General features: G+C 70.4%; 4 protein-coding genes across 8 annotated transcripts; all 4 read right to left on the reverse strand.

Moving 5' to 3' along the window:
* Positions 1–1,444: 1,444 nt before the first annotated feature.
* FCHO1 (FCH and mu domain containing endocytic adaptor 1) lies at positions 1,445–12,106 on the reverse strand. Of its 4 annotated transcripts, XM_074851754.1 has the most exons (30): positions 12,056–12,106; positions 10,926–10,982; positions 10,198–10,268; positions 9,362–9,453; positions 9,197–9,271; positions 8,964–9,105; positions 8,729–8,881; positions 8,536–8,640; positions 7,728–7,826; positions 7,547–7,643; positions 7,342–7,386; positions 7,176–7,248; positions 7,075–7,096; positions 6,938–6,992; positions 6,663–6,841; positions 6,551–6,575; positions 6,352–6,414; positions 6,183–6,225; positions 5,964–6,055; positions 5,509–5,842; positions 5,219–5,322; positions 4,712–4,830; positions 4,519–4,624; positions 4,333–4,444; positions 4,078–4,233; positions 2,884–3,016; positions 2,583–2,782; positions 2,410–2,474; positions 2,153–2,317; positions 1,445–1,756 (listed from the first exon to the last, which is right to left on the reverse strand). In XM_074851754.1, the coding sequence occupies exons 3-30, from the start codon at positions 10,222–10,224 to the stop codon at positions 1,734–1,736; spliced, it is 2,904 nt and encodes a 967-aa protein (XP_074707855.1). In that variant the 5' UTR covers positions 10,225–10,268; positions 10,926–10,982; positions 12,056–12,106; the 3' UTR covers positions 1,445–1,733. The 4 variants fall into 4 exon arrangements, with proteins under 4 accessions (XP_074707855.1, XP_074707854.1, XP_074707853.1 ...); XM_074851753.1 differs by having other exon boundaries at positions 5,219–5,725; XM_074851752.1 differs by having other exon boundaries at positions 4,078–4,167; positions 5,219–5,842.
* A 1,853-nt stretch (positions 12,107–13,959) lies between these two features.
* MAP1S (microtubule associated protein 1S) lies at positions 13,960–22,595 on the reverse strand. The gene is made up of 7 exons (XM_074851516.1): positions 22,409–22,595; positions 20,797–20,898; positions 20,004–20,086; positions 19,734–19,874; positions 16,034–19,262; positions 15,680–15,898; positions 13,960–15,588 (listed from the first exon to the last, which is right to left on the reverse strand). The coding sequence occupies exons 1-7, from the start codon at positions 22,593–22,595 to the stop codon at positions 15,566–15,568; spliced, it is 3,984 nt and encodes a 1,327-aa protein (XP_074707617.1). The 3' UTR covers positions 13,960–15,565.
* A 1,272-nt stretch (positions 22,596–23,867) lies between these two features.
* Positions 23,868–24,928, reverse strand: LOC141935285 (cocaine- and amphetamine-regulated transcript protein-like). Its single transcript, XM_074851383.1, has 3 exons — positions 24,797–24,928; positions 24,134–24,217; positions 23,868–23,975 (listed from the first exon to the last, which is right to left on the reverse strand). The coding sequence occupies exons 1-3, from the start codon at positions 24,926–24,928 to the stop codon at positions 23,868–23,870; spliced, it is 324 nt and encodes a 107-aa protein (XP_074707484.1).
* Positions 24,929–25,397: 469 nt separating this feature from the next.
* LOC141935283 (uncharacterized) lies at positions 25,398–27,250 on the reverse strand. 2 transcript variants are annotated; one of them, XM_074851382.1, is made up of 6 exons: positions 27,200–27,250; positions 26,784–26,984; positions 26,401–26,691; positions 26,185–26,313; positions 26,017–26,107; positions 25,398–25,627 (listed from the first exon to the last, which is right to left on the reverse strand). In XM_074851382.1, the coding sequence occupies exons 1-5, from the start codon at positions 27,224–27,226 to the stop codon at positions 26,027–26,029; spliced, it is 729 nt and encodes a 242-aa protein (XP_074707483.1). In that variant the 5' UTR covers positions 27,227–27,250; the 3' UTR covers positions 25,398–25,627; positions 26,017–26,026. The 2 variants fall into 2 exon arrangements, with proteins under 2 accessions (XP_074707483.1, XP_074707482.1); XM_074851381.1 differs by having other exon boundaries at positions 27,140–27,235.
* Positions 27,251–27,702: the final 452 nt, after the last annotated feature.

Genomic DNA, 27,702 nt, shown 5'->3' on the forward strand with positions numbered 1-27,702 from the left:
CTCCAGCCGCAGCAGCCAGCTGAGCTTCTTGGCATCCCGGGGGCCACCCCCCTGAGGAAGATCTGCGGATGAAGGCTCCTTCGAAGGTTCTCTCCTACCCCCAGGTCCTGCGGATCACCTCCTGCCACTCGTAGTTCACCGGCGATGACTTAATGGCCAAGAGGAGGGAGATGTTGGGGGACCCCTCGGGCCCCCCGCGTTTGCCGCCGAGCAGCGCCGGGAAGGAGCAGCAGCGCCGGTACCGCGTGAAGTCCCGCACGTGGCCGGAGATGTTCTGCACCGAGGTGTTGGCCACGCGGGGCGCAGGCAGAGCCCGGGGTGGGGGGAGCCTGGGGGGTGCTGCGCTCGGGGGCCACGCTGGGCCGCGGCTGGTGGAGCAGGTAGCCCCAGGAGCCCCACGGCGAGCAGAGGCCCCAGCTCCAGCCTGTAGCACCGCGGGGACGTGCTCTGCAAGAGCCGGGGAGCGGGATTGGGCACCGCAGCCCCCGCGGAACCCCTCGGCTCAGGGCACAACCTCCTGCCCTGTGGAGCCCGAGCACGGAGCTCCCGGCAGGCGGGGGGGGAGCGGGGGGATCTCCCCGCACCGGTTACACCCGGGTAACCAGCGAGGTGTTGGGAGAGCCCAGGCTGGGCAGGGCACCCTTGGGTGCGGGGCAGTGTCCGACTCCTCCGGCTGCGCTGGGAAACGCGCAGCAGAGCCAGAAAAAAGCAGCGATAAACTGCTGGTTCCGGGATGGGGCCGTTCTCCTTTGGGGGAGCAAACACAGGGTGCGGCCCCCAAACCTGGGAATGGGGCCAACAGTGCGTGCAGCCCCCCCGGGGATACCCTGGGAGTTACCGCTGGCGCAGGGTGTAGGGAGGAGGTGGGAGAGTGGCCCTGGGTGCAAGGAGCCCACCCGGCAGCCCTCGCCCTCGGAGACAAAGCACTGGGGTGGGGGTCCCCCGGGCAGCACACGGGGACCCCGGCAAGAGCCTGGGTGCTGCTTGCCCACCGGCACCACACAGAGGCCACGCAGATGAGGACAGATCTGGCCGGTCCTTGCCAAGGTGGTGGCCCCCAGGGGTGCCAGCTTGGCCCCCACCACACTGCAAAAAGCCACGAGCCTCCCCAAAGAGACCCCCCCGCCCAGTACCTTGTTGCAGATTCAGCTCGGGGCCATCCTCACACCACGACTCTCCCCGAGCCGGCAGCGCTGCGGCCCCAGGTTCTGTCCGTCCGTCCGTCCGTCCCCCCACCCCTTTGCCCATCCACCCGCCGCAGGTGGGGCGGCAGCACCCGCTGGGCGCAAGGAAAGGGCTCGGCGAAGCGCCGCCAGTTCCCTGCCTCGGTTTCCCCGCAGCCCCCGGGGAGCCGTGGCCACGTCGGCCGAGTCCCGTTTCCGTGGAGGAGCCTGGAGGCCCCGGGGATGGGCGTCGCGGCAGGAGGCAGGCGGGAGCCGGCGGGGGGGTTATTAGAAAATAAAGTGTTTAATAAAAGAGCAGCTCCTGCTCCCTTCACAGCATGGAGGGGGGGGGGATGGAGGGGACCGACCACCGGGCAGCAGGAGACGACGCGATGACAGCCACAGAGTGGGGGGCCGGAGGGAGAGGAGGAGGAGGAGGAGAAAGAGGAGGAGGGGGGGGCTCCCACCCGGCGGCACCCCCTCCCCCAGCCGGCCTCCATCCAGTGTTTCAAGTTCACACAACCAAAGGGGAAGCCCAGGGGTGGCTCGGAGGGTCCGGTGGGAGGTGGCTCAGGACCCCGCCAGGTAGATCCCTGCGGAGGAAAGGCGGTGAGGAGGGGCTGCGAGGATGGGGGGGCATGTGCCTGGCACGAGGATGGTCATTGCCCAGTGGCCAGGGCTCGATGCTGGCCCCAAACTGGGCTACCTGCACCCTCCCCTGGCTGGGCATTGGCCAGTGAGGGGGGGAAATGGAGCTTGGGGTGGTAAGGAGGGGACCCCACGCACCCCAGGGCCATGGGGAGCAGGGAGGGGACCCCCTGTGCACCCCAAGGAGCAGGGAGGGGACCCCATCCACCTCGGGAAAGGGACCCCCTGCACCCCAAGGAAGGGACCCCGTGCACCCTGAGGCCACAGGAGATGGAGAGGACCCCGTAACCCCCCAGAGCCTTGGCGAAGGGACCCCCCCCACACCCCCCCGCCAGCCGTACCTGTAGCAAACCTCTTCTTGACCAGCGACATGCGGTACCCGGCGCTCGCCAGCTCCACCTCGACGCCTGACAACGTGCTGCCCTCACTGCTGAACTGGGCCGCCACAGGGCTGGGCTTGCTGGGCCCGCTGAGCGGCTCCCAACTGGCTGAGAGCCGGCCACAGCCTGGAAGAGGGGGGGACAGCAAAGAGTTTGAGGGGGGGTCTGCAGGGGCCCAAGCCTGGACCCTGCTCCCCTACATGCAGGCGCAGCCTCACCTCCCTGTCCCGGGGCACCGGGGACGTCCAGCAGCCTCCAGAGCAGCCTCTTCTCCTCCAGATTCCTGCGGGGACACCACGGGCACGTCCCCAAACCCCCCGTCCCGCTTCGCCCTGTCCCCACCTCCCTCACCCCATCCGCACCCCCGTTCCCCCAAGCTCATCCCCTTTACCAGCTGGCCGCGGGCTGCAGCCGCAGGTTAGCGACAGGCTCGTCGACGGGCAGCAGGACGTGGACGTTGGCGAGGGGCACGGGCAGGGCCAGGGCGCCGGCGTTGTAGCCGTAGTCGACGCTGACCCGCGTGGCGCCCGGCGAGCAGTCCCAGCGCACGCAGAGCCGCAGCGGCGCCGCGCCGGGGCCCAGCCGCGAGAACTGGGGAGCACCGAAGGGTTCAAGGAGGGAGGGGGGGGGGGGGGTCAGTGAGACCCTCCCAACCTCTCCCAGGAGCTGGGGGGGTGTCCCGAGGGGGTCACCTGGTACTTGAGTAGAGCCACGTTGTAGTAGGAGGCGGCCGGACTCTGCTCCGCTTGTTTCTGCAGGTGCCCCGTCAGCGCCGCCATGTTCAGCCAAAAATCCTTGGTGCTGGGGTCGCTCTGGGAGGGGTCGCTGCAGGGGACAGGGCACCCTGGGAAACCCGGCACCCCAACACCCAGCTCCCCCCCACAGCACCCACCGGCTCTCGAGGACACCCAGGCCCCCTGGGAACCCCGGAACCCAGCTCCCCGTCGTGGCATCTACCGGCTCCCAGGGACACCCGGGCATCCCCAGAAACTGTGTACCCCGATACAGAGCTCCCCATCACGGCACCCACCTCCTCCCAGGGTGTCTGCACCCCCCTGGCACCCCTGTACCCCAACACCAGCTCCCCATCACGGCACCTGCCTCCTCCCAGGGTGCCTGCACCCCCCTGGCACCCCTGTACCCCAACACCAGCTCCCCATCACGGCACCCGCCACCTCCCAGGATGCCTGTGCCCCCCTGGCACCCCTGCACCCCAACACCAGCTCCCTGTTACTGCATCCACCACGACCCGGGGTGCCAATACCCCCCTAGCACCCCTGTACCCCAACACCAGCTCCCTGTTACTGCATCCACCACGACCCGGGGTGCCAATACCCCCCTAGCACCCCTGTACCCCAACACCAGCTCCCTGTTACTGCATCCACCACGACCCGGGGTGCCAATACCCCCCTAGCACCCCTGTACCCCAACACCAGCTCCCTGTTACTGCATCCACCACGACCCGGGGTGCCAATACCCCCCTAGCACCCCTGTACCCCAACACCAGCTCCCTGTTACTGCATCCACCATGACCCGGGGTGCCAATACCCCCCCCCAGCACCCCCTGTACCCCAATTCCCATCCACCACAACCCAGGGTGCCCATGCCCCTCCTGTACCCCGATACAGAGCTCCCCACCGCTGCACCCACCACCTCCCAGGGTGCCTGCACGCCCCTGGCATCCCCTGTACCCCAACATCAGCTCCCTGTCACTGCACCCACCACCCCCCAGGATGCTGGTACCCCCCGTACCCCAACACTAGCTCCCCACCACTGCACCCACTACCTCCCAAGGTCCCTGCATCCCCCCCCAGGCACCCCCTGTACCCTGATATCAGCTCCCTGCGCAGCCAGTGCCGCGGTGCCCCCGTGTGCCCCCCCCGTACCTGTAGAGCAGCTCGGTGTTGGGCAGGAACTGCTCGATGGCGCCGGCGTTGAGCAGGCGGAAGCTGAGCACGGGGGGGGCCATGGTGCCGCTGAAGACACGGACGATGCCGGCAGGGAAGGACATGGTGAGCTCCCCCGTCACCTTCACCAGGCAGCTGCCGGGGACAGGCCGGGGGTCAGTGGATGCCCCAAGCAGCATGAAGTGGCTGGGGGGACGAGGAGGGGGTCCCCCGACCCCCCTGGGACCCCCATACCTGTCGGCGTCGCGCCCCTTGAAGTACGCGTGGACGTACTCGGTGAAGGCGGTGGCCACGGGCAGCGCGTCCTGCGAGCCCAGCACCACGGGGCTGGGACCCCGCGACAGCCCTGGGGAGTCAGTCAAGGTCAGAGCCCGGATGGGACCCCCCCCCAACCCACCCCCGTGCCCCCCCAGGACCCACCGAGCGCCGGCTGGGAGACGGCGAAGAAGCCCCGCTCGCCCAGGCTGGCCGGCGCCGAGTGCGAGGGGCCGCAGCTCCAGGAGGGCGAGGGGCTCAGCGAGCGTGACTGCAAGGCAAGACGGTGTTGGGGGGGGGTCTGGTCCTGCATCCCAGCCCCATTCCTGCCCCCCCTCGCCCCCCCCAGCCCACGCACCAGGTCAGTGTTGCTGCCCGCAGCTGGACCAGCCGCCGGCCTCTTCGTGCGGGAACGGCGAGGGGGGGCCACAAGCGGCACCTCCCGGGGGGCTGCGCTGGGCCGGGTGGGGAGAGCATCTGGTGGGGGGGGTACAAATAGGGGGTGACCCACCCACGGCAGGGCCCCCCCAGGGAGGGGTGCAGCAGGGTCTCCCCCGTGCCACAAGTTTGGCGGGTCTGAGCACTGTTCTCAGCTGGGTGAGACCCTGCACACAGCTGGGGGGGGCCAAGCCAAAGGGAATGGGGGGGCAGAGTTCAGGGTAACGGGGGGCAGAGTTAAGGGTAACGGGGGGGGCAGAGTTCAGGGTAACGGGGGGGGGCAGAGTTCAGGGTAACGGGGGGGCAGAGTTCAGGGTAACGGGGGGGGCAGAGTTAAGGGTAACGGGGGGGGCAGAGTTAAGGGTAATGGGGGGGGGGGCAGAGTTAAGGATAACGGGGGGGCAGCTCCTGCACCCCCAGCACTCACCCAGCTCAGGCTGCAGCGGGGGAGCCACCAACGTGCCACCCTCGCTCAGCCTCGTCCCCGACCCTTGGCAGGTCCACGGCGAGGGGCTGGAGGACTCCCCCCCGCTAGGGGGGGCCGGGGAGGAGGAGGAGGAGGAGGCTGAGTTGGAGGAAGGACAAGGCAGAGGGGGATTGTCCCCGCTGGGGCTGCGGGGTCTGACCCACGGCGGGGGCTCCCCAAAAGGGTCGGGCGAAGGGGCTTCGCGGGGGGCCGGGCCGCTGGGGCAGCGGCTGCGTCCCCGGGGCACCGACCTCCCGTCCTCCCAGAGCCCCTCGGCCCCGGGGCCGCTGAAGACGGCGAAGCTGGGGGGCTCGGGGAGGCGGCCGGCGGGGCTGCGGGGCCGCGGCGCCCAGGCACCGGGGTCCCGGGCGGCGGGGAGGGGCGGTGGGGGGGGCGGGTCCGGTGGGCCACCCCGCTTGGGGACGGGGCTCTGCGGCGTCCCCGGCTGCGGGGTCCAGGGTCTCGAGTCTGGGGAGGGTCCGGGCGCGGGGTGCGAGGGCGAGTCCAAACCCGAGTCCTCCACGTTCTCCGGGGAGGAAGAGGAGAAGGGGGAGGAAGAGGAGGTGAGGACGTAGGCACGGGGGGCTGCGGGGAGACCCCCGTGTCAGAGCGCTGGGGGGGTGGGGGGGTTGGGGGGGGGACACAGCACGCTGGATGCTGGGGTCCCCCATCCCACTCCCTCCTCCCCGACCCCCCAAATCCTCACCCGGGAAATCCTCCGCTTCGAAAGCCGATTCCAGGGGGGGCCCGAAGAGAGAGGCGGGGGGCACGGCCTCGGGAGGGGCTTTCCCGGGGCCACTGCACCAGGGGACAGAAGGGGCGGCTCAACACCCACCGGGGACCCCCCGGGGGAGGTGGCAGCATGGGGTGCACCTCCCCACGGCACCCCCCCACAGCACCCCGCTCCCTCCCTGCCCCCCCATACCTGTTCACCTGCGCTGCCGGACACCCCCTCCCTGCACCGTCACCTGCGGGGGGGGACACACTGAGGGTTGCAGAGCCGCTGGCCCCCACTTCTCTGGGACCCCCTCACATCCCTGAGACCCCGCCCCCCCCCCCCCCCCCATCCCTGGGACCCCCCAGCATGGCCTCACCTGCCACCAGAGTCCCCTCGGGGTCCACGTCGCTGGGGGCCGGGGTCAGAGATGCCACGTGCCCTGGGGAGGGACAAGGGGGGAGGGACAAGGGGGGAGGGACAAGGGGTGTTAGGGGACATTGGAGCCCAGGGGGGGGCGGATATTGGAGCCCGGGGGGGACCCCCAAGCTGCAGCTGCACCCTGGGGTGGCACTTACGGGACGACTGTCGCTTGACGGTGCCCTGCAAGAGAACGACAGGGGGTCAGTCGTCCCCGGCACGACCCCCGGGGACCCTGTACTCCCCCCTTCGCCTCCCGGCGAGGCTCACCCCAATACTGGGGGGCAGGATGAGGTTCCCCACGGTGGCCTTGAGCTGTTCCATGGTGGCCTCAGCGCTGCCGGCCGCCTCCCGGGGCTGCACCGGCTTGATGTGGACGTAAAACTTGCGGGGCTCGTCCTCGTCGTAGTCGGAGTCGCTGGAGGAGCAGACGTGGTTCTCTGCTTCGGCTGAAACTCCCCGTCAAGGCAACACCCCACGCTCAGAACCCCCCAAAAATCACCCGTGTGTGCCCCCACACACACACTTTTATAGCACAAGGATACTGCGGGCGACGTCGGGGCGCACGGTGAACCCGTCCTCATCCACCTCCGGGCAGCCCTACGGGGAGATGCTCGGAGAGGTGTTGGCTCCCCCCAGTTCTCCCAGTATGGAAAAAGGGTTGGTACTGGGATCAACTCACCACCTCAGCATCCGGGGATTCCCTGGGGAACAGACAGGGGCAGCGTTAAGACCCCCAAAAATGGGGATGAGGGGAGGGAAAAAAAAAAAAAAAAATCTTACACGGCGTCACGGTCCCGCTCCTTCCGGCTCAGCCCAGGGATACGGAAAGCTTTACTACGGCTCCTCTTGGGTCCTAAAGGGGGGGGTCAGCAGTCAGCAGCCCCCCCCCCCACCCCAACACCCCCAAAATCCCCGGCGTGGGGCTGCTGGGTGCAGACGTACTTGCCTTCCTGCGCTGGGGCCAGGCGGTACTCGTCGAAATCCAACGCTCCTGCCGCAGCGAGAGCGGGATGAGCTCAGCGCTGCGGGTCCTTTGCACGAGGGCGACGCTCCCCCTCCTCGCACGAGGGCAAAGCCCTCGTGCGAGGAGGGGGAGCGTCGCCCTCGTGCAAAAGCGGGGGAGCCCACCGCGATGCTGCCCACCCCCTCACCTGGCCGCTCTCGCCCCGTGCCCTTGCTCTCGGCAAACCTCCGTAGCAGCATCTCGGTGCCGATGTTCTCCACGTTTTGCTTGAATTCTTCGTGCACCTGGGGAAGAAAAAAAAAAAAAGGGGGGGGGACACACAGCTTGGGGCTGTCCCTGATGTTGTTCACCTCGCCCTGGGGACTCACCTGCCCGATCTGGACGTGGGTGTCCTCCACGGAGTGCGAGTAGGAGCCGATGAGACCCTTCATGTGGCGTAAATGGGCTTCTTCCACCTCCTGGAAGCGCTGGGGGGGGGACACAGAGTAAGGGGGGGGGGTTTAGCCAGGCTGGTGGGTCCCCAAGGGGATGGTGTGTGGATAGGGAGGGCGGCTTGGGAAGGGTGGCGTGTCCCCAAGGGACAATGTCCCCAAAACCACCTGGGCAGCCCCAAGGAACGGGGCTCAACCAGGGTGGCACGTCGCTGGTGGGGGGGTGGGGGGGGGGGGTTAAACATGGTGGCACGTCCCCAAGGGCTCAACGTCCCCAGGGAGGGGTAACCCCAGGGCGTGGCATCGCCAAGGAGGGGGGTGGCACGTCCCCAGGGAGCAGCATCCCCAGGAAATGGGGCTCAGCAGGGGGGGCACAGCCCCAAGGGGCAGCTTGTTCTGTGACACCCCGCTCCTGCCCGCACCCCGGCGCTGCCCACCATGGCCAAACCCAGCACCCACCATGGCCAGATCCAGCACCCACCATGGCCAGATCCAGCACCCATCCCGGCCAAACCCAGCACCCACCCTGGCGAAATCTTGCACCCATCACAGCCAAACCCAGCATCCACCCCAGCCAAATCCAGCACCCGCCATGGCCAAACCCAGCACCCACCCTGGCTGGATCCAGCACCCATCACGGCCAAACCCAGCACCCACCATGGTCAAATCCAGCACCCACCATGGCCAAACCCAGCACCCACCCCAGCCGGATCCAGCACCCACCATGACCAAACCCAGCACCCACCATGGCAGAATCCAGCATCCTCTGCTCGAAGTCAGCCCGCGCCGCGTTGTACTTCTCCACCGCCCGCCGCAGCGCCTCACCCGCCTTCTTGGACTTGACCTCTGCCTGCGGGCCAAGCGCTGGGCATGAGCCATGGCAGGGGGGGGGTGGCAGGACAGGGACCATCGTGGGGGGGACACGTGTGGGGTGTCACCTTGTCGATCTCCTTCTGGCTGGTGCCCTCCTTGCGCAGCCGCTCGTACTCCTGGCACTTGCTGTGGTAACTCTCCTTGGACTTGGGCAGCAGCTGGGCCACCCCGTGCAGCAGCTGAACGGCCTCCAGCGTCCCCGACACCTCCTCCTTGGACTGGGGGGGACACACACACACAAAGAGGGGGTGGGCAGAGGGGTGGGGGGGAGGACGGGGGGGTGCTGGGAGGCGCCGGTACCTTCTTGTGCACCCGGCCTTGCTCCTCGCCGTAGCGCGAGATCTCCTTGATGAGGTCGTGGAGCTTCTTCATCAGCTCCAGGTGGCACAGGGCCAGCTTGTCCGAGGAGATGCGGAAAACCTCCCAGAGCGGCGCAAAGGTCCTGAGGGGGGGGGCCACACAGCCAGGGATGAGCAGGGACACCGCCCCCCCCCGCCCCTCCCCACCTCAGGGTGCTCCAGACCCCCTCTCACCCCAACTGTGTCCCGTTGGTGGCCATCTTAGACAGCTTGACCATGGCCTTGGCGTAGTTCTCCTCGATGGCAGCTCTGGGGACAGTCGGGGGGGGGATGGAGCCCGGTGATGCCAGGGACCGCCCCCCCACACCCCACCCAGTGACCCCCCCGCCTCCCCGGTACCTCTCGCGGACGAAGTCGGCCAGCTCCTTGGTGGAGATCTGCCCGTGCTTCATGTTGTGGTAGAGCACGTCGAAGCCGTGGTTCTTCTCGCCCTGGCAGGGGACCCCCCCCATCAGCTCCCGAAACCCACCCAGCACCCCGCGGCGGGGGCACCCAGGGACCCCCCCCCCCATGACAGTGCCACCGCCGGCACAGCAGGAAGCACTATTTGGGGTGGAAACACCCCAAACGGGGCACGGTGGCCCAGATCCCCCATCTTGGGCTGCACAAGGGGGTGTGGAGCCCCCCCCAACCCTGAACCCCCGCGGGGGGGGGGCCAGACCCGTGGGCTCCCCAGGGCGAGCAGCGCAGGAAGGGGTGCACTGAGCCCTGACGTTGGGTGCTATTTTGGGTGCTGCCCTCCCCCCCCCACCCCTGAGCACATGGGGGGGCTTCCCCCCACTCCCCCATCAGCGTGGCCCAGCTGGGGGGGGGGTGGGGGAGTGACCCCACCTGGGGAAACTGAGGGGGGGGGGGGAAGGGGAAGGTGCAGGCAGCTGCCAGACCCCGGCAGAGACGAACCAGGAAGCGCCGGCGACGCTTCGCACCCAACTTCCCCCCCGCGGCGCCGGGACGGGGATCCCCAGGGTGTGTGGGGGGGGGGGAACACGTGGGACACACACACAGGCCCCCGCACCCATCGCCCCCCCGCCCCATTCCCTCAGCAATTAATTCACAGCGTTAACGAAGCCATCAAGCCCCGAAAATTACCGGCAGCAACAAACCTCCCCCCCCACACACAGGGTGGGGACCCCCTCGCAGGGTGGGGGCACCCATGGGTGGGGGTCTGGGCTTACCCAAAAGTGCTCGGTGAAGTAGGACATCTTGGAGGGGGGGGGGGGACACCCGCAGCTCAGCTCCCGGCGCCCTGAGGACACACCTGGCCCTTAGGGGGGGGTGACTCGGTGGGGACCCCCCCGCACCGCGCCCGCACCCGCCGGTATTTATCGGTTTTGCCGGGAAAACGCAGCCCCGTGGTCATGGAAACTGCAAATTCCCCCCCCTCCGCGAGCCCGCCACCGCCGCAGCCCCCTCCCCAGGGGTGTGCGGCACCCCGGAGGGGGGGTCCGGGGGTTTGGGGGGGGCCACTGGGGCGGCGCTTGGGCCCGACACTTGATCTGCAGCTCAATAATAAATGAGCGGCTGCTGCGCGGCGGCTGCTCCCGCGCTGCTCGGGGGGGGGGGGGGGTGTGGAGCCCCCAAACCGCCCCCCCCAACACACACCACCCCCCTCCCTGCCTGAGGGAGCCCCTTGCCCCCCCCCACCTCCCCCTGAAACGTGAACCCAGGCATCCGCCCCCACCCACCCCCCCCCCATGCACCCAACCGTGGTGGGGGGCACCCAGCGGAGCAGCCCCCCAGCACTCAGCAGGGGGGACCCTCAGGCTGTGCCCCCCCCCCCCTCCACTTCCCCAGCCTGTGCCCCCCCCACCCCCGCTCCCCATCACGCGCTGGAGAAAAACAGGAAACCGAAAAATCTTGCACGGTCGGGGGTTGGCGTGATGGGGGGGGGGGGGGCACTCACCCTGGGCTGCTGGGGGGCTCGTGGGGCCCCCCCGATCATCCTCGGCACGCCAGGAGTCTGGGGGAGGGGGGAGAGAGGGGTTAGAGTACGCTGCAGCCCCCCCAAACCCCGTTCCCAGCCTGCCCCCCCCCCGATCCAACAGTCCCTCCTGAGCCACCTGTGCCACGAGCGGGGCGGGCTCAGCGCGGCCCCCCCCAGCTTCCCCCTGTCAGGCTGGAGGGGAAGCGGCGCTGGGGGGGGGGGGGGGGCACACACACAAATCGCGGGGGGGGGGGGGGTCAGGGCCCGGCCGGACCCCGACCTGTCACCGGTCACGAGCGGCCACAGACGCCGCGAACCCGTCGCCGTCGGCCAAAGTCCCCCGGGGGGGGGGGGGGGGAGCGGCCACCGGAGTCCCCCAGCGGGATCGGGGAGGGGGGGTGCAGGGGGGGGCACAGCATCCCGCCGGAGTCACCCCAGGACCCCTCCGCGTCCCCCCCCCCTACCCGGGCAGCCCTGACCACCCGCAGCGGTGACCTTCACCGGGGGGGGGTGGGGGGGACACGGGTGGGTCCCCGAGGGGTGCGGGGGGGCTCCGGGGGTGGGTGGGGGGCTCGGGAAGCGGCTGCACCTTCCCGGGGGGGGGGCTGCTCAGAGCGGGGGGTGCGTAGGGGCTGCGCACCCCCCCCCCCATCCATGCAGCGGGTCTGTTGGAGGGGGAGGCACCGCGGGGGGGGGGTCGGGGCGTGCACAGGGGGTGCAGATGCTCCCCCCCCCCCAAAAAAAAAATTAAAAAAGGAGGGAAAACGCTGAGCCCTACACCTGCAGCGGGGGGGGGGGGGGGTCGCCGCGGGGGGGGCTGCCCGCAGCACCGGGAGCGGCGTTTTGGGGAGGGGAGGGTGGGCTACACCCGTGCCCGGGGGGGCTTTTATTGAGGAGGGGGCACCGGGGGCGGGGTGCGCTGCAGAGGAGGGGGGGGTCTGGGCGAGATCGAGGGGGGGGGCTGCACCGGGGAGAAGCCGGGGGGGGGGGGGGCTGCACCCACGTACCGCGCGGGAGCGGCACGGCGGGGCCGGGGGCTGCACCGGGAGCGGGGATGGGGGGGGGGTTGTTCCGAGCTCCCCGGGCCCCCCCGTCGGGGCCGCACTCACCTGCGGGGCCGCCCCCGCCCCGCTCCGCTCCGCCGCCGCCGCCCCGGGACCGCGCCGGGACCGCGGGGGGGGGCGCTGGGGAACGGGGCGGGGGGAAGGCGGAGGCCACGCCCCCGACCCTCCGAGCCGCTTCGCTATTGGTCCGCTCGCCCGGCAGCGGTGACCGCAGCCAGCGGCCGCCGCCTCTGATTGGTCAGGCGGCCGCCGCGCCGCGCGCGGGGAGGGGGGTGATTTGCATTTTTAAAGCGGCCGCCGCCCCACTACACCGATGGGGGGGGGGATGCGGGGCGGGTCCGGAGCCGCCCGCACCTGCACCCCCGGCGCTGCCCCCCCCCCGGGGCTCCTAACGGGGGGCAACCGCTCGTACCCCCCCCCCACTCCGGCACCCCCCCCGGTGCCAGCCGGTGCCTCGCACCCCGCTGAGCTCATGCCCCGGCTCCGGCTGACACCGGGCGGCCGCGGCGCAGCTGCGGGGCGGGAGCGGGCACGGCCGGGGGCTGCCCCGGGAGAGGCTGGGGGGGGCACCCGGGGTGGGGGGGACACACACACCCTGGGAGTCAACCACAAACATCCCCCCCACCCCGCTCCAGGATCCTCTCCCAAGACGGGGACCCGCCCCCCCCCCCCCCACCGGCCCGGGGTGCTGCAGCCACCGGTGATGGAGCCGAGACCGAGCGTCAGGCGGCGGCTTCGGTGACGGTCCCTTTTGTCCCAGGGCCACCGGCCCGGCACGGCTGCGCCAGGCTGAGCCCCCCCCAGTGCCCCCGTAACACCCCCCGGTGCCCCCTGGTGCTGGGGCTGGGGGGGTCCACGGGGATCAGGCAGCTGCCGGTGCTGCCACCGCTCTCACCGGCACCTCCGTGACCCCACTGGCAGCCGCCAACGGGGCAGCGATGCTGGGGGAGCCCCCAGTGCCCCCATGGCCACTGGCCCCCACAGCCACTGGCCCCATGGCCACTGGCCCCCCCCCAGTCACTGGCCCCCCCCAGCCACCAGCCCCCATGGCCACTGGCCCCCCACCTCACGCAGCCCAAAGCCAACCGGGCCCCATCACCGCGCTGGCAAAAAGCCTCGTCCTGCCGTGCCGGGGGGGCTCGGGGGGGCCTGGCAGGACAGTGACAGCGCTGGGGACAGCCCCGGCCCCCCCCCGCCGCGGTCTCGCACTGGAGGCCACAACTGGCCTCGTGGCGAGTGAACCCCTCCCTTTGCAGGGCCTGAGGAGCCCCCTCCCCAAACCGCTGCCACCGCCAGAGGAAAGGGCCTGGAAGGTCCTGGGGAGGGGCAGGTTTGGGGTATGGGGGGATTTTGGGGAAGGGGGGGGGGTAGGAGCAGCTGGGGGGGGTTTGGGGGGGTTTTGGTTCCCTGGTCCTGCCAGGCTTGGGCTGACCACACAGGGTGGGGGCTCAGCCCCGCAGCCGGGACCCCCCAGCCCTGAAGAGGCTCCAACCCTGCCCCCCCCCACTCCCCGGACCCCCCCCACCCCCCCCCCCCCCCCCCCCCCCCCCCGCCGGGCGTGCGGGGGCAGAGCGCGGCCGCCCCCTCCTCTGCGGGCCGGGGGCGGCGGGGATGGGGATGCAGTTGTCATGGCAACCCCGCATCCATCCTCAGCCGCGCTGGCGCACCAGCCCCGCTCAGCCCCTGCCCCCCCCCCCCGCGATCCCCCCCAGCCCCTCCCCAACCTCTCCCCCCAGCCAGGGTGATGCCCTGGACCCCCCCAGCCCCTCTCCCACCAGAACCTCCCCCCGCACACCCCAGGGCTGAGCCCAACCCAGCCTTCACCCCCCCCACCCCCCCCAATCACCCTGCAGCATCCCAGGACCCCACAGGGGCACCCAGCCTGTCCCCCCCCCCACCGCAAGGACCCCCAAAACCTGCCCCCCCCCCCCCCAAACAACCAGGAGGCCGGGAGCTATCCTCTCTTTAATGCTCATTTTCAACACATTTGCCAAACAGGAACGTGGCGTGCAAGACGGGGAGCGTGCCGGCGTCCGCGGGCAAGGGCCAAGGGGGGGGGTCACAATCCCGCCCCCCACTTCCCCCCCAGCCAACCTCCAAACCAGCTTCCAGCTAAAAAAAAAATTATATAAAGCACTAAAGGTGAAACATTCAGCCCCCCCCCTCCCCGAACACGTACAACGATACAATCCAAGGTAAAAGCCCCCACGGTCACCAGCCGGTGCCTGGGGGGGGGCCGGGGGGGCCACAGATAAATAACCTCCCGCCAAAACACGTTTGGTTTGTTCAGTTTTCGCTTGTGTTTTGTTTTCTTTTTTTTTTTTCTCCTTTTTTCTTAAAAAGTCATTACAAAAAGAGCCAGCGAGGAGCCTCCTACAAAACGGGTTAGTGTTTGCCCCAGGCGGGAAAGGGGGTGGGGGGCTAAATCCTGCCCCCCCCCCCCACCTCCCAGCCCGGCCCCCCCCCTCCGCTCTCTGCTCACAAAACCCCTTAAAAATTGCACGAGACATTTGGTTTCTTCACAACGTTCCAGCAACTGCTGCCAGGGAGGGAAGAGCCACCCGTGCAGCGAGCTGCCAGGTCTCAGCCCGGCGGAGAGAAAAGCCCCCCCCGGAGCTGCTGCACGTGATGGCGGGACACACACACACACTCTCACACTCACACACACACACACACACACACACAACTGCTCTTGGTGGCCACGGGGTCTGGCTGTGCCCGGGGAGGCTGGGGGGGGGGGGACGACACACGACAATAACAGTGCCAGGGACAAAGCCCGTGGCTGTAGTGCCGGAGGAGCAGCCCCCCGAGCCTGGGCACGAGCCCCAGCGCTGCCCCACGGGGACAGGAACCCCCCAGTGCCCCCCAAGAAGGGGACCCGGCCCCCCCCCCCCCCGAGGGCTGGGGGTACCGGGGGGGGGGGGTGGCAGTAGTGGCTTGTCCAGGGAGGGGGTAGGAACAGCAAACAACAAAATTTACCCTGTTAAATCGAGCGCGGTTGGGGCTCGCTCCCGGCTCGGTGCTGGAGGGGGACACACACACACGGAGTCCTGTCCCCCCCGCCACCAAGAGACAGAGTCACCCGTCCCCAGCTGGTCCCTGACCCCCCTCCCCCGGCCGACGGTGGGTGCAGAGCGAGGAGTGTCCGGCTCCGGCGTGGGCATGCGGGAACCACGTGGCGGGTGTGGGTGCGGCGTGTGGGTGCTGCAGGTCCCCGGGGAGCCCCTGCCAGGCCTGGGAGGGTCGTGGTGGTGGGGGGGGGGACACACACACAACCTCATTTCCCCCCCCCGCTCCCTCCCCTCCGAGCCTCAGCGGGGGCTGGCGCAGCCACTGGGTGCGGAGGGAGGGAGGGGGGGGGTGCAGAGGGAGGAGGAGGATGGGGATGAAGCCCACGCTGTGGGGCTCACCCCCCCCAGCTCTCAGAACTCCACCTTGCACGCAGGGAAGGTCTCATCCTGCATGGCCACGGTGCTGTTGCTGCCCAGCACCGTGATCCCCAGCTCCTGCTGCCGGTCGTGGGTCTCCTGGTACCACTCGTGCATCACCAGCGAGTCAAAAGTGGGGATCAAAGTCACCTGCGGAGACACCCACGGCAGCGCGTCACCCCCCCAGCACCGCGAGGGGACCGATCCTGCCGCGGGGGGGGGGCGGTGCTGGGGGGCTCACCTGGACGTCGGTGCCCCACTGGTGCTTGCCGGCGAGCAGAGCGTCGAGGAGGGAGCGCAGGACCCCCTCCTTCAGGTGGTCGTCGCCGCTGACCACGTAGCAAAGGGAACGGATGCGCCGGAAAAATTCCTCGTCCACCGTCCGGTGCGCTCCAGGAGCCGGGGAGATACGCCAGGTCCACGTAAACGGGGGGGCCCGGGGGGGCTGCAGCACGTGTGCCTGGCGGGACGGGGGTACGGCGCTGAGTAGAAGCCCCTCAAACCGCCCCCTCCGCCAAACCCCACTGCACCCCTGAGCTGCTCCAGAGCCGGGAGCCCCCCCCCCAGCACCCCCCCCACCCCCCCAGCCCCGTACCTGCCGGCGATGCCCTCCCAGCCCGGGCTCCAGCGCTGCGGGGGGGCCCCGGGGTGCGGGTGTCCCCACTGGAAGGGCCCTTCTTGTCCCCGGGGGGCAGCTTGGCCTTGTCCCCGGTGTCACGAGCTGAGCTGGTGGGGCCCCTGGCCTTGGGGTTCAAGGTAGGGTGCCGGGGGGGCTCAGCCTTGGGGGCGGCGGGCGCCGAGCCCACGCGGGACGGGGTCCTCTTCACCTTGCCGGGGGGCTCCTTCTTGCCGGCGCGGGGGGGCTCGGCCGGCAGCGCCTCGGGGTCCACCATGCAGATACCGGGCTGGGCGGGGAGGGGACAGGGGTCCTTGATGGGGGCCGGCAGCGGGTCGCGGGCCCTGGCCACGCCACGGGGGGGCTGCTCCGAGTCCTCGTCCGACTCCAGCCCATCGGCCAGGATGGAGGGACAGTCCTCGGTGGCCGGAGGGACGTCGGAGTCGGAGAGGGTGGGCAGCGACTCGCTGACGGAGGTGGGGGGCGTCTCACCCGCCCGGCCCCGGCACTGCACCAGCTCCTGCGACGGGTCACTGTCCGACAGCTCGCGGGGGCTGGCGGCGGCCGAGGGCGACCGTTCCGATTTGGGATGCTCGAACTCGCAGGGCGACACCAAACAGAGATCGACGTCGTGGGGCGAGTCGGAACGGCGGCCGGGCCGCAGCATCGCGTCGCCCTCAGCCCGCGGCGGGTGGTGGCACGGCCGCAGCGGCAGCGACAACCCGCCTTTGGTGGCCTCCGGTTCCGGTGTCCCCCCGGTTCCCCGGGACCGTCTGCCCTCCCCCGGCGGGGACTCGCTGACGGGTGGCAGCACCTGCTCGAAGGAGACCGAGAGCGACTCGTCCACCTCGGTGGAGTGCGGGGAGCCCACCTCGGCCGGCAGCGAGGGGGTGGTGACGGTAGGGGACACGTCGGGGACGTCGTCCTTGAAGGGGCTGAGGGAGAGGCAGCCCGCCTGCTTCTCCTGCGAGCAGCTGTCCTGCGAGGCCTTGCCCCCGGCCGGTGGCCACGGGTTTGGCTGCCGGTTGTTGCCGCTGCCCGGTTCCTCGGTGCCATCGTCCACCGGCGACTGGTGGAAGGGCGTGTGGCCAGCGCTGGCCGGCCCCGAGCTGGCCGGAGACATCATCTCCAGGGTTTTTTCCTCGGAGCTGCCGCAGGCGTCCTCGCCGCCCTCGGGGCCGTGGTTGAGCATGCCGGTGGGGGTCAGGTCGAAGTTGACGCTGCGGTCGCTCTTGGGGGTCTTGGCCAGGGGCGAGGGGGGGCAGACGGCTCGCAAGGGGCTGCTCTCCAGGTAGCGGAAACGCTGGGGGCTGTCGGGCTCCTCCAGGCCGTTCTCCAGGCAGGATGAGTCCCCCGGACCCGCCGGCCCCCCGGCCCCCCCGTTCTCCAGCGGCGAGGGCTCCAGCTCGCTCTCGGCCGTGGTGATGCCTTCATCCGTCGATTCCTCCTTCCTCCTCCTCCCGCCGGCCCCCAGCGAGGCGGCCCCCCGGCCCCGCTCGGCCTCCGGCAGCATGTCCTCGGGGGAGGAGGACTTGGAGCCATCCGACGTCCCCAGCTCCCTCCTGCCACCTGCCTCCCGGGGGGCTTTGGCCTTGGGCTTCTCCGGCTCCTTCTTCAGGGGAGGTTTCTTGATGCTGCCGGCCTTGCCCAGGGGTTTGCGGGTCTCCGGGACGGGGGTTTTCCGCGCCGGGGTCTTGGCAGGAGCCTTGGCCTCTGCCTTGCTCTCCTTTGCGTCCTTCCGCAGCGTCTCAGCCTTCACCTCCTTCTTCACCACCTTCACCTCCTTCTTGGCCTCCCCCTTCGCCTCAGCCCCCTCATCCTTCTTCAGTGGCTTCTTCTCCTCCTTCCGGGGAACAGGCTCCTTCTTGGGCACCGCTTTCTCCTTGCTCACCTTCGGCTTCGCATCCACCTTCAGCTTCTCCATCGAAGAGTCCAGCTTGGCTCGGGCGTCCTTGGCTTTCTCCTCTTCCGACCCCGCTCTGGCCGTCTCCCCCAGGGATTTGGGCTTCTCCTTGGTCCCTGCCTTCACCTCCTTCCTCTCCACCTTCGCTGGAGCCTTCTCCTTCGGCGCCGGTGTCCCGGCATCCACCAAGCTGAGCTTGGAAGCCGACTTCAGGCTCTCCTTGCTCTCCGCCCTCCTCTGCTTGAGCAGCTTCTCAGGCTGGGACGCCGACGGCCCTTTCAGATCATTCTTGGTGACCACGGGATGCTTGAGGAACTCCAGGTGCTTCACCTTCTCCAGCCCTTCCAGGATGCGGCCCTGGGGGGTGCAGCCGGGGAAGAGGACGCGGATGATCTTCTCGGAGGGGCTGACGGGGTGCCAGACGAGCAGGGCGCAGACGGAGGTCAGGCACTGCAGGGGCAAGTCCTGCTCCTTGGGGTAACTGTTGCCCGACCATTGCTGCAGGAGAAACTCCAGCTCCTTGGTGCCTTTCACGGGGTTCAGGACGTACATGTCCAACCGGCCCACTCCCATCTTCTGGAAGAGGACGGTGGGTTCTGCGCGGGGTCCGCTGTCGCGGGCCAGCGGGTTGGGACGGATTCCCAGCTTCTCCAGGTAGTGCAGGGTCAGGGCAGCCTCATCGCAGCTCTTCAGCACCCGGGAGTTACCCTCGATGTCCTTCAGCTTCTCAGAGGCGTTGAGGAAGACAACGCCCAGCTCCGGGGAGATGAGGTTCTTGGCCCAGTCCCCGTTGCCCTGCGAGCCCTGGGACGGATCCTCCTCCAGCTCAGCCAGCTTCCGCTGCAGCAGGCTGTTGACTCCGGGCAGGCTGTCGGTGCCCACGTGCGTCACCAGGATGGAGTCGATGCGGTCCAGGTGCCGGACCAGCTTCCAAAAGGACGATTTGGGGTTGGAGCCTCCGTTGACCAACACGTTGAAGCCGTTGACGGCAAAAAAAGCCGAGTCCCCTCTCCCGCCCGGGAAGATATAGCAGCAGGGCTTGGAGAGCTTGAGGAAGCCGACCATGGTGGGGGGCTCCAGGAGGTCAAAGGGGGACTGGGGCTCCAGCGACTCCGAGAGGTACTCCATGAACTCCTCCAGCCCCTCCATCTCCGGCAGGATGCAGCCCGGGTTGTAGCGCAGCTCGATGAAGTCCTGGAGGTTGTGATGGTCCAAGCCCGAGTCCTTCCACTCCCCGAAGTCGGGGCAGCTGATGGTCAGCCTGGCCTTGGCCGAGGGGTCCGCGGAGCTCAGGATCTCCCCGACCTGCGAGGGGACGGGGACAGCCAGAGCCTCAGGCGCGACGGGGCACCCAGAGATGAGGCAGCTCAAGGTTGTGCCCTACCACAGCCCCCACCCTCCCTCAGCAAGCACAGGGGGGAGCTCCCGCAGCCCAGCCCACTCCCCATCCCCAGCACCGTGCCTGGGGAGGGGGAGCTGCTCCCCCATTCACCGCCAGCTGCGGCTCAGGGCCAGGATGCGGCCGATGGCCCCCCCTCCCCTCCCCTCCCCAGCCCTGCGGCGGGAAGGACGTGCCGGCGCGGCTGCCTGCGGAGCAGACGGCTGGGCCAGTTCCCCCCTCGCACCGCCGCTCCCCGCCGAGGCGCCGGAGAACGTGAGCAGACAGTCGCTCCGGCAGCAGCACCCCCCCCCCCAACCCCTCCCAACCTCTGCACACCGACAGCCGGGCCTGGGAGCCGACAGCTCCTTCCCAGGGGGGGTTCCCTGGCACCGCACCTCCTTATCCGTGAAGATCTGGATGAAGTCCCGCAGGGAGAAACAGCCCGTCTGCAGCATCAGCTCCCCCGTCTCCTCCACGCAGGGCCCCGCAAACACCAGCAGCTTGTGCTGCGACACGTCCGTGATGAGGTTTCGCAGCTGACGGAGGGGACACGAGGACAGGGGGGACATGAGGATGCCACCGGGCTCGGGGTGGTGGCCCTCCCCTGCCAGAAGCTCTGAAGGGGCCCCGGCTGCGTCCCCCCGGTGCCCCCCCCCCCAGCTCACCTCATCACACAGGGATTTGTCGGAAGGGTTGAGCAGCACCAGGGTCTCCAGCACATCTCCTCGGTGGTGGAGGGTCCGCTGACCTGCAGGGAGCCAGCGCTGACACCCCCCTCCCCAAAACCACGGGGCTGCACCCCGCTGCGGGCTTGTCCCGTGGGGATGGGACTGGGGGGGACACACGCACAGCGGCAGGGCCAGCGCCTGCCCACTTCCCCCACGGAAAAGGAACGGCCACCGTCCCGCTCCCGGACACCGCGGGGCCAGCGGATCTGCTGAGCCGAAGGACACGTTTCCCGCGTCCTTCCTGCCGCAGGGAGGGGAGGAAAGAAGCCGGGGGGGTCAGGCTGGGGGAGCCCATTCTGCCCCCCCGAGCACCGCAGCAAGCCCTGGGTGCTCCCAGGATGGGTCTTGGGGCTGCACCCCCTTTTCTAGGCAGGCAGGAACCCACACAGGGCACCCACTGCAGACCCGACCGCCTCCCACAGCCCCCCCCCAGTGCCAGGGGGTGACCCCGCGGCGTGACAAGGGGACGCGGTGGGGAAGAGGCACCGCAGCAGCCCCGGCATCCCCGGCTCCATCTTCTCCTTTACCCCCTCCCCACGGGAAATCGCATCCCGCCCCGGGGTGGGTGAAGGAAGCGGTTTCTCACGTGGGGGATCACAGGGCTCGGCCGTGGTGGGGGGTGGGGGGGGGGGAGCACAAAGCAAAGCCTGTTGCAGAGACCGGGGGGGCGGTTTCCAACACCCCACGAATTAAACACCACCCCAGGGAGGGGGGGTGCCCCCTCTTTTACCTTTCACGATGCTGGAGAAAGTGGCCGAGTGACGGGACACGAAGAGCTTCAGCTGCTCGTCCAGGTTGCAGGAGGAGAGATCGATGTCCCAAGAGCGGATTCCTTTTTGGGGGGTGGGGGGGACACACACAAACAGAGGGGGGAGCTCAGCCCCGTTGGCACCCACCAGCACCTCATCCCCACTCCACAGCACCCACACAGGAGTGGTTTATGGGACAAGCAGCACCGTGGGGACTGTCCCCTCTCCCACCTCCCCCTCGAGACGCAGCCGTGCCAGCCTTGGGGTGACCCCAGTGGGTCCCCAAGTCCAGCCAGAGCCCAGCACGAGGCCGACGCACCGTCCGGCTGCCCGGCGGGTGAGCACCTTGCGCGGTGACTCACGGCGGCACCAGCTCCGCCAACCCAAAACCTGGCCCCCGCGGCACCGGGCGCACCTTGCCGGCACCTCTTCAAAGGCGGCAATTAAAGGAATTAACGGTGCCAGAGGATTCGGGGCGCGCGGGGCTCCTGCCCGCACCGGTGAGGGTGCTCCCGGCTTCCAGAGCGGAGTTGGAAACCGCAAGGTGCAGCCCCAAAACACCCACAACCCCTTCAGGACCCCCCAGGGGGATTTGTGGGGGGCTGCCAGCCCCCCATCACGGCGGCCGACCAGCGTGGCCACAACCGCTCCCCGTTAACGGCCCGGCAAAGCGGCGGGCGATGGCGTAAGACGGGGCCTCGGTGAAGGGGTTGCACAAATTTTGCACAAATTTTGCACAAGGCGCCGGGCGAGGCCTGGGGCCGTTTTTGGGGGGTTTCACTGTTTGGGGCCAGCAGGGTTCGGTCCTGCCCTCGCAGGGTGCTGGGTCCCACGAAGAGGGGGACAACAACGTGTCCCCCCCATGATTTGGGGAACGTGGTCCAGCGTGGGGGTGCTCCGATGCTGCAGACTGAGACCCCCCCAGCTCCGGGACAGCCGGGAGGGGGAGATGGGAGTGGGGGGCTAAAGGGGGTCCCCACAGCGCAGCCCCCCCAGCCCAGCATCTGGCCCCCGCAGCAGCACGGGGCAAGGACCCAGGTGGTGACAAGGGGAGGGGACAGGTCGCAGGGGGCCACCCGCAGCCCCTGAGCCTGGGGACGGACCCCAGGGGCAGAGGGGGCAGATCCTGGGGGACAGGGGCAGGAGGGGGGAACAGCACTTGGGGGGGGGGGGCAGATCCTGAGGGTCTGGGGCAGGAGAGGGGGCAGATGCTGGGGGTTATGGGGCAGGAGAGGGGGCAGATGCTGGGGGCTCTGGGGGGCAGATCCTGGGGGCTCTGGGGCAGGAGAAAGGGCGGATGTTCGGGGTCTAGGGCGGATCTTGGGGGCCCAGACCCTGGACCCCTGAGGCCGGAGGGGTCAGACCGGGAGGGCCAGGGGCGGGGGGGGTCAGACCCCGGGGGACCGGGCTGGGGGGGGTGTCAGACCCCGGGGTGGGAGGGGGGGGGCGAGGTGGGGGCCGGATCCGGGGCGGGGGGCAGGTCGGGAGAGGGCCCGAGCCCGGAGCATCATTCGCAGGGGAGGGCCAAGCCCACGGGCCCGCCCCGGGGCAGCACCGGGACCACTGCGGCCGCCGCCGCCGCCCCGGGCTCACCTCGCTCCAGCTGCTGCAGCGCGGCGGCCAGCAGGCCGGGCCGGTGGCAACCGCCGCCCACGATGGCGAGCAGCGAGTAGCGGCGCGGCCCCGCGGCGGGGCCGGGAGGAGGAACCGGAACCGCCGCCGCCGCCGCCCGGCCCGCGCCCTCCGCAGCCCCCGCGGCCCGCGCCGCCGCCGCCGCCATCTTCGGCGCCCCCCGCCCGCCGCGCCGCGCCGCGCCGGCCACGCCCCCCGGTGCGTCAGCGGCGCCAAACCCCGCCCACTGATGTCACCGGCGGCCAATGAGAGAGCTCAGCGGGGAACGGGAGGGGAGGGGGGAGCGGCGGCGGGCGGGGAGGTCTTAAAGGGGCAATGGCGGGGTGGGGCCGCTGTGGGTGGGGTCCGGACGCCCGCGCAGTGCAGTGCGGTGCAGTGCGGTGCGTGCAGTGCAAGGGCTGCGCAGGCCAGCGCGGAGCTGGGGGTGGGCGTTGCAGAGACGGGAGGCAGCGTAGGGATGGGGCTGTGCAGTGCGGCGCAGCCCTGGGGGTGTCCGGTGCAGCGTGATGCAGTGGGGCGCAGTGCGATGTGGTGGGGCACAGCGTGAAGCAGTGGGGTGCAGTGTGAAGCAGTAGGGTGCAGTGTGATGCGGTGGGGGCAGTGTGAAGCAGTGGAGCGCAGTGTGAAGCAGTGGGGTGCAGTGTGAAGCAGTGGGGGGCAGTGTGATGCGGTGGGGGCAGTGTGAAGCAGTGGAGCACAGTGTGAAGCAGTGGGGTGCAGTGTGAAGCAGTGGGGTGCAGTGCGATGCAGTGGGGCGCAGTGCGATGCAGTGGGGTGCAGTGTGAAGCAGTGGGGTGCAGTGTGAAGCAGTGGGGCGCAGTGCGATGCAGTGGGGCGCAGTGCCGGGGTGCACAGCACAGAGGCGAGGCTGCACAGCGCTGGGTGGTGACGGGGCTGTGGGGCGCGGGGGCGGTGCAGTGCGGTGCAGTGCCGGGCCTTGGGGCAGGATGGGGCCCCAGCCGAGGCCTCTCCCCCCAGACTGCTCCTCCACCCACCAGCCTCCAGCCCGGCAGCGATAACCAGCGCAGTGGCCACAGGAGCCCCCCAGGCCCATTCCCTGGCCCCCAGCCCGCCCCGGCAGCGTCCCCCCTCCCACTCGCCCCCCCAGCCCCAGGTGCCCCACAGACACCCCAGCAGGACGGGACCCCCCCTGCCCCCCACCCAGCGGCATTGGGGTGCTGGCGCCCCGGAATCCCCCAGAGAGGAGGCAGCAGATGGGAATCCAAATCCTTTAATGTGGCCCTGGACACCCACAGCCCCGCGGACCGCGGCACCCAAAGGTGCTGTGGAGGCACATCCCAGCGCGGGGAGGGGGCTGGGGGTCCCCGGCTCCCCCTCCGCTGCACCGGGCACGGCCTGGGCCAGCAGCATCCTGGCGGGTGGCAGTGTCCAGGTGTCCGTCCCCGGTGTCCCCGGTCCCTCAGGAGCACTTGAGGCTGAACAAGTTGCAGGCGGTGGCGCGGGGGCAGCTGCAGAGCTTCCCGATCCGGGCCCCCCTCCGCACCGCGCACGGCTCCCCGGGCTCGCACTGCGGGACAGCAGCACCCCTCAGCCCCGGGGCTCCCGGCCAGCCCGGCCCCCCCGTACTGCGGCTGGACCCCCGTAATCAGCACCCAAAGGGTCCAGCTCCGGCGCCAGCCCGAGCACCCGGGGCTGAGCACCCACCACCCCCCAGCGCGGCCGTACCGTGGGCACCCAGCTCAGCCTCTTCTCCACCGCCGGCGGCTCCGGGCTCCCCAACTTCTCCAGCACCTCCTGCAGCGCCTCGACCTGCCGCAGACAGCACCGTGTCACCCCAAACCCCCCAGGACTCTGATCCATGTCACCCTGAGTCCGCCGGGATGTGAGTGCTGGATCCTGCACCACCCCCAAGCAGCACCCATCCCCACAGGTTGCACCCTGGGGTGTAACTGCCGCTCCACACCCGCTGGGCCTGGCTCTGGGTCGGTCCCTGCCGGAGGGGGATGAGGGGGCTTTGAATGTCTGGGTGCATCCCACCCCCCCCAGGTGACACCCCATGTCCCCTCCCCAGCACCAGCATCGCCCAGCACAGCATCTCCCCTCACCGCCCGTCGGGGCAGGACAGGGAGAAAAAAAGCAGGAAAAAGATGCAAAATCCCTCGTGCTGCGGGATGTCCCTGGGGGAGCCGCTGCGAGGAACCCCCCGAGAGCAGCGACGGGTGAACTCTCAGTTCACCCCCTCCCCAATGCCCTGGGGACACCCTGGCACAGCCAGAACCAACCCCCAAAGTGGGGTGACAGCAGCAGGAGCACCCCGAGGTGTCCCAGAGCAATGTGGGGGCTGTGGGGTCCCCCGTCCCTGCAGACACCGCTCCCCCAGCCCCTTACCAGCTCCGTCTCCTCCCGGCTCTGCCCGGGCAGGCTCTCGGCCGGCCGGAGCCCCAGCACCGGCTCTGCGGTGCCCGGCAGGATGAGGCCGGAGGCGGCCAGGCAGAGCAGGCAGAGCCAAGCGCTCCCCATGCTCCCGCTGCCGGACGCGTCCCTGGATGCTCACGGATGCTCCCGGCTCAGCTTTATACCCCCCCCCCGCCACCCCCCTGCAGCCACCCGGCGTGGGCAAACACCCGCTGACGCAGATGGGGAGCGGGCGCACGTGTGTCCCCCCCAAACCTTGACGCTGTCCTCAAGCCGGACAAGGCGCAGGGTGGGGGGGGACACACACACGTACGTCCCCGGGAGATGCATCCCCTGGGACACACGTGCCCCGCGCCCGCGGCGTCAACGTCAGCGCCACGTCCAGCCGGAGCGGCCCGAGAGCTGGCGGGTGCTGAGCCCCCCCTCCCTGGGGCTGAGCCCCCCCCCCCGCAGCGAGGCAGAGGCCACTGCCAATTCCCTGAGCAAACACGGCTGTGGTGGCTCATCCCGGCGCGGTGCTGGCAGAGCCCAGGGCCCCCCCTCTGGGGACGGCGCAGACAGGCTGGCACACGGGTCTCACAAACAGCTTTATTCCAAAGGAGGGGACAAATGGGGGGGGGGACACGCACACAGAGGGGGTGCTGCAGCCCCCTCTCCCCGGAGCAGGGCTCTGATGCAGAGCCGGCCGGGGTGGAGGAAGGCTGCTCCCCCCATCCCTGCAGCCAGGATCCCCCGGGGGGGAAAACACCCCCCTCTGCACGTGAGGGGAGAGTGGGAGCAGAGCACAGGGGGGGCTGGATCCAGCTGGGGGGGGGGAGCGAACACAGGTGAGCAGCGGGAAAGGGCTGATGGGATACCCCAGCCCCCCACCCTGTGTCCCACAACCACACCAAGTCCCCTTGTGTCCCCATGGGGTCCCCCCGCCCCACACCATCCCTGTGGGGTCCCTTTGCGTCCCACAGCCCTTCCAGGTCCCCCCCCATATCCCTGGGGGGTCCCCCAGTCCCACACCATCCCTGTGGGGGTCCCTTTGTGTCCCCCAACCCTCTCAGGCACCCCCCCCACACCCCTAGGGGTCCCCCAGCCCCACAGCATCCCTGTGGGGTTCCCCCGCTCCCCCCCCCCAGCAGAGTGGGGCCCCACCAGGGACCACAGGGAGGGGGGTCCCGGCCCCAGAGTGTCCCCAAACCCACCTGCCCCCTCCTAGCTGCGCGGGGGCTGCTTCTGCCGGCGGCCCGTCCTGGGGGGGGGCTCGGCGGCTTCTGCCTGGCCCTTCTGGAGGCCCTGGGGCACAGAGCAGTGGGGGGTCACTGGGAGGGACCCCCTCCTTCCCCCCCCTTCCCATTCAACCCTCGCCGTACCACATAGAAGCCGGTGTGGTACCCGCTCATGTACCAGGCCATCAGCATCATGGCCAAGGCGTCCTCCTCCTCCTCCTCTTCCTCCCACAGGGCGTGGGGTGGGGCTGGGGGCCACGGCGGGGGCATCACCTGCCAGCAGCACCCACAGCCCCTTAGGGACAGACCAGGCGGGGGGGCTCAGGGTGCCCCAAACCTGGGGGGATGGCACACACTCACCTCGGGGGGCCGGGGGGAGCCGGACGCCTGCTCGCCCTTCCTCCTCCTCCTCCTCGCACCGGGAGGCAGCTCCCACGATGAAGGGGGAGTTTCCCCCGCCGGGGGGTCGCTCCCGCCGCAGGTCCCGGGGTGGGGGGGCAGGAGGTCGCCCAGCGCCCGCTCCTCGGTGTTGCCGTAGCCGTCGAACTCCACCACGCAGGTGCCGGCGGCGGGGTCCAGCGCCCGCAGCCGCGCCGGGTACCGCCGCCCGTCCCCCGACCAGGCCGCGCTGCAGGCGTCCCCCACCCGCCACTGCGGGGAGACGGGGCGGGGGGGGCAGCCGGGGGGGTCCCGGGGGGACCGCAAATCCCACGGGGCTTTGGGGAGGGGGGGACATTGCTCACCTGGTGGCCGCTTTCTTTTTCCTCCTCCTCCTCTTCCTCCTCGCTGGGGGTCACGCTCGAAGTGGGGGTCTCGGAGTCACCGTCCGACCCCTCTCCCGGTGCGTCCCGGGGGAGGGAGGTGCGGGGGGAGCGGAGCGCGGTAGCCCCCGGGATCGCCGTTTTCCCCGAGGACGGGCCCCCCCCCGCCCGGGGGTCGGGACCCTGCGGGCAGCAAAAGCGGCGTCACGGGGCGGGGACACGGACACCCGCGGAGCGTCCCGGGACCGGCCCTGACACCGGCTGGGCCGGGGCGTGGAGACCCGACTCCCCGCCCCGGCCCCCTCCCTCCCTCCCGCCGCCGGTCGCGTTCCCACCACCTGGGCTAGCTCGGCCCCGCTCCGGTCGCCCCCAGCCCCGGTCCCGGTCCCGGTGCCCACCCGCGGCCCCGGGGCGCTCTCGGCCATGGCCCGGCCCCGCCCCCGCACGTGGTCCCACACCCCGCCCACCGCCGGGCCCCCGCCCACCCGCCAGCGCGGGGCCTTCTGGGTAACGTAGTCCCCGCCCTCCACGGACTCCATTTCCCAGCGGGCAGCGCGCGGGGCAGCGGGGGGGGGGGTGTGTGTCAGAGCGCCCCCTGCTGGCGAGAGGGGGCGGGGCGGGGGGAGCGCGGTACCGGTGCAACGGGGACGCGGGGCGGGGAGGGGGGACACGGACACGGTGCCAGCGGGGGACACAACGTGGACACACGCGGGGGAGGGGCGCGGCGGGGGCGGGCGCAAGGGTGGGGGTGCGCGGGCGTCCCCGGCAGGTGGCAGCCGCCGCCCGCCGCAGCCCCGGTGCGGGGCGGCCCCAGCGCGTGTCCCCGCGTCCCCCGGCTCTGAGAGCACCGACCCGGTTACAAGTCCCGGTGCACGGACCGAGCCCCCGCGCCCCGGTGCAC

Source organism: Strix uralensis, chromosome 27 (genome assembly GCF_047716275.1).
Source record: "Strix uralensis isolate ZFMK-TIS-50842 chromosome 27, bStrUra1, whole genome shotgun sequence".
NCBI classification, from domain to species: domain Eukaryota; kingdom Metazoa; phylum Chordata; class Aves; order Strigiformes; family Strigidae; genus Strix; species Strix uralensis.